General features: G+C 39.9%; 1 protein-coding gene across 6 annotated transcripts in view; it reads right to left on the bottom strand.

The window, feature by feature from the left end:
• The window catches only part of fhod3a (formin homology 2 domain containing 3a), a 59072-nt gene that overhangs the window by 28608 nt on the left and 24614 nt on the right, over nt 1-5850 (bottom strand). For 5 of the 6 annotated variants that reach the window (XM_032536371.1, XM_032536372.1, XM_032536373.1 and 2 more), the window contains exon 4: nt 201-268. In XM_032536371.1, coding sequence (XP_032392262.1) covers nt 201-268 — 68 coding nt within the window. Of the gene's footprint in view, nt 1-200; nt 269-411; nt 443-5850 lie in introns of those variants that run through there. The other variant, XM_032536375.1, reaches the window with a different exon arrangement.

Below are 5850 nucleotides of genomic sequence, written 5' to 3'. Positions count from 1 at the left end.
GTGTGTGTGTGTGTGTGTGTGTGGCCACCTCACATTGTAAAATAAAGATTCACACAAATGTAAACACCCACACACACACAGGGAGAGAAATGCCACGTTGACGGAGATCCCTGTCATCATGAAGGCACACGGTGGCCACAATAACTAACAGTATTCTGCAACAACAAACTGACATTAATTGCATGTGAAATATGTGTTACCTGAAAGATTTGCTTCAGAGAGAACAATGCCCTTCTCAAGTCACGTCCATTGGAGTTGTACAGTCTTTCTGGAGACAGAGAGAGATGCAGGAAGTGGTTATTTGTCTATAACTCAACAAACAATGATAAGGCTTTGCGCATACAAAATGTAAAAATATCAAAACATTGTTTAAGCAAAGGCTTTTTTTATATATTCTGTATTGTTCATTACCCTGTGCACCTATCATCTCTCACCAATCCTTGTGTTTCATGACTAGATCAATAAAACTTGGAAGTAAAATGAGTCTCAGCTGTGCAAAAGTTGCACAATAGTTTGATATAGAGAGGAACACCAGGGAGTCCATGGACCCAATCCCACCGCTCGGCTCCGATCACCTGCGGCAGGCACTATACACACTTTCCCTGCTCGCTCACTCACAGAACAACACGTGCGTGGTCTCTCAATCTCTCTCTCTCTCTCTCTTTCTAACACGCACACAAACACACATGCACGCACATACACACACACACACACACACACACACACACACACGTTTCAGTGGTGATTAGAGCCATATTGGAATGTTAATGAGCTGCTGGCCGGGGTTCAATAGTGAGGTATTCAGGTCACGACACGGAAAGCACTGAGAACCAACAACTACAAGCTCTAATACCACCGCACTGATATTTAGCCTTATTATTTCTATCCTTGGACACAAATAGATAATTAACACACTTCTATGATATTACAGAGCCTTAAAATGGTTATTGTGACTGTGTGAACTATACTATCTGACTACTTTTCACATAGTTATGGTTATATTTTTTTGTCGATATATAATCTGAAAAATGTATTGCTTAAAAACCACAAGTTCCAAATTCCTCCAGCATGCCAATGTCTGTATATCTATGTATCCATATGTGTGTACAGAATACAGAGGTTGACAAAATGCAACAATACTACCATTATAAAACCTATGCAGTTTTGGTAATAATGTGGAAGAAAGTTGTTGATTCAACTCTCATGGTAATTTTAAAGCTAGCTAATTTGTACGCTTATTATACTTACTTAGTATACTTTTGTCTTCCCCTGTATGTACACAATCATTTTTTATTTGCATACTATACACCTACATAGTACTTGTATATTCTACTATAATTAAGTGCTCTTCATTAAGCTCAAAGTCTGTTCAGTAGAGCGTTCATAATTTCCGTTCTGTGCATTCAAACAGTTGTTGTGCATTTAGCTGTGTCAGCAGGGGGATTGTGAGTCTGCGTGTATAAAACCAGAGTTTGTGTGCTGATGACAAGTCCTGCAGTCTATCAGGAGGGGGTTAAAGCATACAGAGGTAAGGACCTGCTGTCTGTAGCTCAGTGGTATCTGTCGTTAAGCTAAACAAGGCTAACCCAAGGCCGTGGTCAAAATCATTATCATTCCGCATACAGATGAAGAATTACAGGCCTGTCTGTCCCTCCATCTGCAGGACCCCTTCTGTGGGATCAGCATCTGTGATAGTCTACAGCAGAGATGATCAAACCATCAAAATCACAAATGTCAAGAGGTAACTGGAAATAAGTGCCAATGAGGGAAAAAGTAACTCCAAACCTGTCAAATAAAAGCAAATAATATGGTACTTTAGGAGCGAAAGAGAGGAAAGAACATAAGCATGAACGAGTTGGACTAAGACAAGGATGTGGAATGACAGGACAAGACAGTAAAGGACAGGACAGGAAAGGAAAAGAAAGGAAAGGAAAGGAAAGAAAAGGAAAGGAAAGGAAAGGAAAACAAAGGGTGACTGACCACTGAGTAAAGGCCAGGGTCTGATTTGAGGAAATAAAGCCAATAATCAAGGCAGAGGAGACAAATGAGAGAGCCGAAGACGTGGAATTCCCCTTCTAAAGATACACAAACAAGATATGTCTCTGCCATGTCTTTTGAGTAGAATGTAGATTTTTAACCTTTTCTGAACTAGTGCAGCCGATTGAAATGATGGTGGTTTTAAAATAAGGGCCTGGTGAAAGGGACAAACCACAGGTTTCCAGTGTTCAATTCACCTTTCCCCTTAAAATAATAAAAACACAGAACCAAAGAAGTCAATTTCTATAACAATCAGCTCAACCGATGATAAGCCGCACTAATATACGTGACCTTTCATTTGGTTTAATGTTATTTTTCTTAAACGGAGGACGCACATAGGTGACTGCCGCAATGACACCTACAAAATCCAAACTGCGCCTCAGCTAAAACTCTTTTCAAATAGCCATATTGGTCCAACTTCCTTGTTCTAGTTTCTCTAGGTTTCCCTGGAAATCAATTGGTCACTGGATGATGTAGGGAACACTCCATCAGTCGATTCAGTCTGTCACGTGTAATGTTCACGTTCATGGTCTGGCTGTGAGTGGGGCTGTCAGGATAACCTTTACAAAAATGTCTGCTGTCCATCAGGAGCACGTCAGCAGCAGTGATAAGCCTGAAACTTGGCTTCATTCATTCTGGTGTGCCGCTGGTGATGCAGTCTGAAGGTGGGTATTATACATAATTAGCTAGAGTTTACAGCGATAAATACAAGCAATGTCAATATACACACTTTGAAATGTTCAGACTACTTACTCTTAATCTCATACTCATATCATGAGGATTGGAAGTTCTCCAAACCATTTTCTGTGCTAAAGTTTATAAATAATATGGACAGGTTACTTGGCTTCATTTCTGTTTACTTTCATTCAAAATGAAAGTATCACAGTTGCATAGAACACATTAAGGACCCACTATCACATCAGAACACTATCATCCATCACATATTTCAAAAAGGCATACAAACAGCTCCTTCTTGACAGTTACACTTGCACGCATTATTTAATTTGTTTATGTATTATCCAAGCCTTGTTTATACTATCCGTATTTGTCTAGCCCAGCTGATGTCTTGTATAAATGTCTTTGTCCTAATGTAACTGTATTGTTTTCAGTTGTCGAAAAAAAAAATTCTATATCGATGTCTTGTATTAATGTCTGTCTTGACGTGCTGTAACCATGTTCTATGTTTCTGCAGAACAGGAACCTGCTGAAAACCAGTTTTTAAACTGAGTCAGGCCCGTTTTTTATACTGTAATGTAATGTTACTTTTATTTTTCTAACTTTCCTGTATAATAAATATATGAAATGAAATGAAAATCTGCAGACTGATGTTGGTGTTAACATACATGACTGATTCATCACCCAAGTTGGATGTAATGTAATATGTTGTTAGGACACCACTGTTTGTACCAGTGTTGTTCTGTAACAGACAACACAGGTTCCACATCACTGCAGTTTTTAATGCAAGAACTAACCATCTCTATAAGTAATTTAATATAGTGAATTCTAAAATATTGTTTGAGACAAGTGATAAAAGCTGCCGGTTGGTTGAAGTCATTTTATTTCTTTTCAATCAAACCGCACTTCACAGTGTTTCTTAAATCCAATCTTGATACTGTCACACAGAGAATTCTTCACACTGGTTTTTTTTCTGTAACTATTCAGTAATACATTTGTTAAATATATTAAGATTTTTTTTGCAGTGCGCAACCACTAGTCTCACAGTCATGCCAACATTAATGTTGTCGTGGCAATACCTTGTCATCACCTCACGGTTGCTACCAAAGTAACATAATTACCCTTCTGCTCCAGAGTAAACAGAATTTGACACGCTAAATAATCAATGGAACATTTCCCCATTGGCACAAAGGGCTCCAACTGTCTTAACACTGTGTGTCTGGGGTGATTCAAATAAATGACTCTCACCTTCAACCTCTCGACCAAACAGCTTGGCCGTACAACACTGCTTCAGTGCCTGCATTTCTCAAGAAAGAGAATGAAATAAGAGCAAAAACCAAAACTAGGAAGAGGACACATCTTAATAAGATGCTCTCCACTGGTCTAAGAGACAGAGGACTCTGAGTAGATGTGGGAATGTGATGAGGAAGGAGAGGAAAAAAGCAGAAGAATGGTTTTTGAAGAGAGGATTTGCCTGTCCACGTGTCTTTTGCTGGTCATTCTCCTTTTTTCCTGGCCATAGATTTTATTATTGTCAAGAAAAGCTGAAACACTCACTGGTGTGTCATTGTGGTTTAAGTGTGTGCGCGTGTGTGTGTATGTGTGTGCGTGTGTGTGTGTGTGCATGCATGTGCACAAGTCTGATTGTGTGCACAAGTACATGTGTAAGCCAGTGTCTGTGTTTGCTGAGTGCAGACAGACAGATGAAGGAAAGACAGAAAGGCACATTTCATTTATAGGTTTGCTTTGAGTTTTACTGTTTTGTTCTTGCCCACACTGTTTCACCGTGACCTCACATGCACTGCAATATGTCAGCCTTAACGAGTCATTGAGTCCCATATTCCCTCTTTTTATTTTTTTTAATTATCTTAAAGCGGCAGGGTTATTTCCACTTGTTTCTGATGCAGTTACTTCTGTTTCTAATTTAATCCAATATGAATAAAACAAAAGCATTGGTTCCATATGCCTTTAATGATTTTTAACAATGCACAAAACGTATAAACTGTCCTGCACACCAAGTGTCTATTCTCCATAACTAATGCCTCTTCCAGTAAGCCAGGCTCTTTATAATTCAAGCTTTATTAAATGAGTGACATGGACACTGGGGTCCAGCTACTGTTAGACTAGATTAACTATCATATTAACCTGTATGTGCATTAGCATGCATGTGCATGTGTGCATGGGAGTGTCCTCTGCAGTGAAACAGGGATTCCCTCAGTGCCGAGTCTGTCTGCTAAGTAGTTTAGGAGTGGTCAGAACCCTCCTTCCCTTCCTGCCATAATGAGATTAGTGCTGTGACCCTTCAGCTTTGACTAATCCCTCAACATGTACTGCACCAGCTATACATTTCCAAACAGAAAAACACAGAGGCCAGCTCAGGCTACACTAGGCCTAATCCACAGCAATCATGCTCAAAAAACTGCACTTTGTTGTAACTGTAATGCATCAAATGCAAAAGCCCCAATTGACTTAAGTTTAATTGTGCTTAGTTGGCCTCATCAAAAGGCAGCAGCCTACTACTACTATCGTTAATCCTCCGATTTAACAATAGGCAGTTCAGCAGATTTCTTAAAGTTCAACCTGGTTACAGAAACAGTGGTGTGAAGGTGAGTTACTGCAGGCTGACAAGAAAAAAGACAAATAGGGCTGAGCGATATTGTGTTTTAGCATCGACATCGCGGTGTGCGCATGCGCGATAGTCACATCGCAAGACGTTGCGATGTTGAAGCTAATCCTTTCTTGCCGCTGGTCAGTGAAGCTACAGCAGTCATTGTTTTATGCTTGCTGCAAATACGAACTAAGTCACCTGATTGATGCAACATAATCACAACGTCTCCCGGCCATTTCCCCCCGCAGAAAGCTTCTACCAGCCAGGCTAAAGCTAATATGGTTAGCCTAAAGAAACAAGTCGTCCGTCTGGCCAAACTAACGTTTTGGTTCGGAGCCGCAACACTGGAAACGTAACACTAATCTACTATAGAAGTCTGTGTCTGATCTAACTTAATTTACACCGATTTAATTGTTCTTGGATATACATTTTGTTGTTAGTGCGCGTAACATGCAGGTCTGATCAATTTATCAAACTAACAAGCTGGCCCCGCTACTCGACCACAACCTGGAATTTAGAGGAAGCAACAT

The sequence above is a fragment of the Etheostoma spectabile genome, chromosome 14, assembly GCF_008692095.1.
Source record: "Etheostoma spectabile isolate EspeVRDwgs_2016 chromosome 14, UIUC_Espe_1.0, whole genome shotgun sequence".
Classification (NCBI taxonomy): Eukaryota; Metazoa; Chordata; class Actinopteri; order Perciformes; family Percidae; genus Etheostoma; species Etheostoma spectabile.
This window is presented reverse-complemented; position numbering and strand designations above follow the sequence as displayed.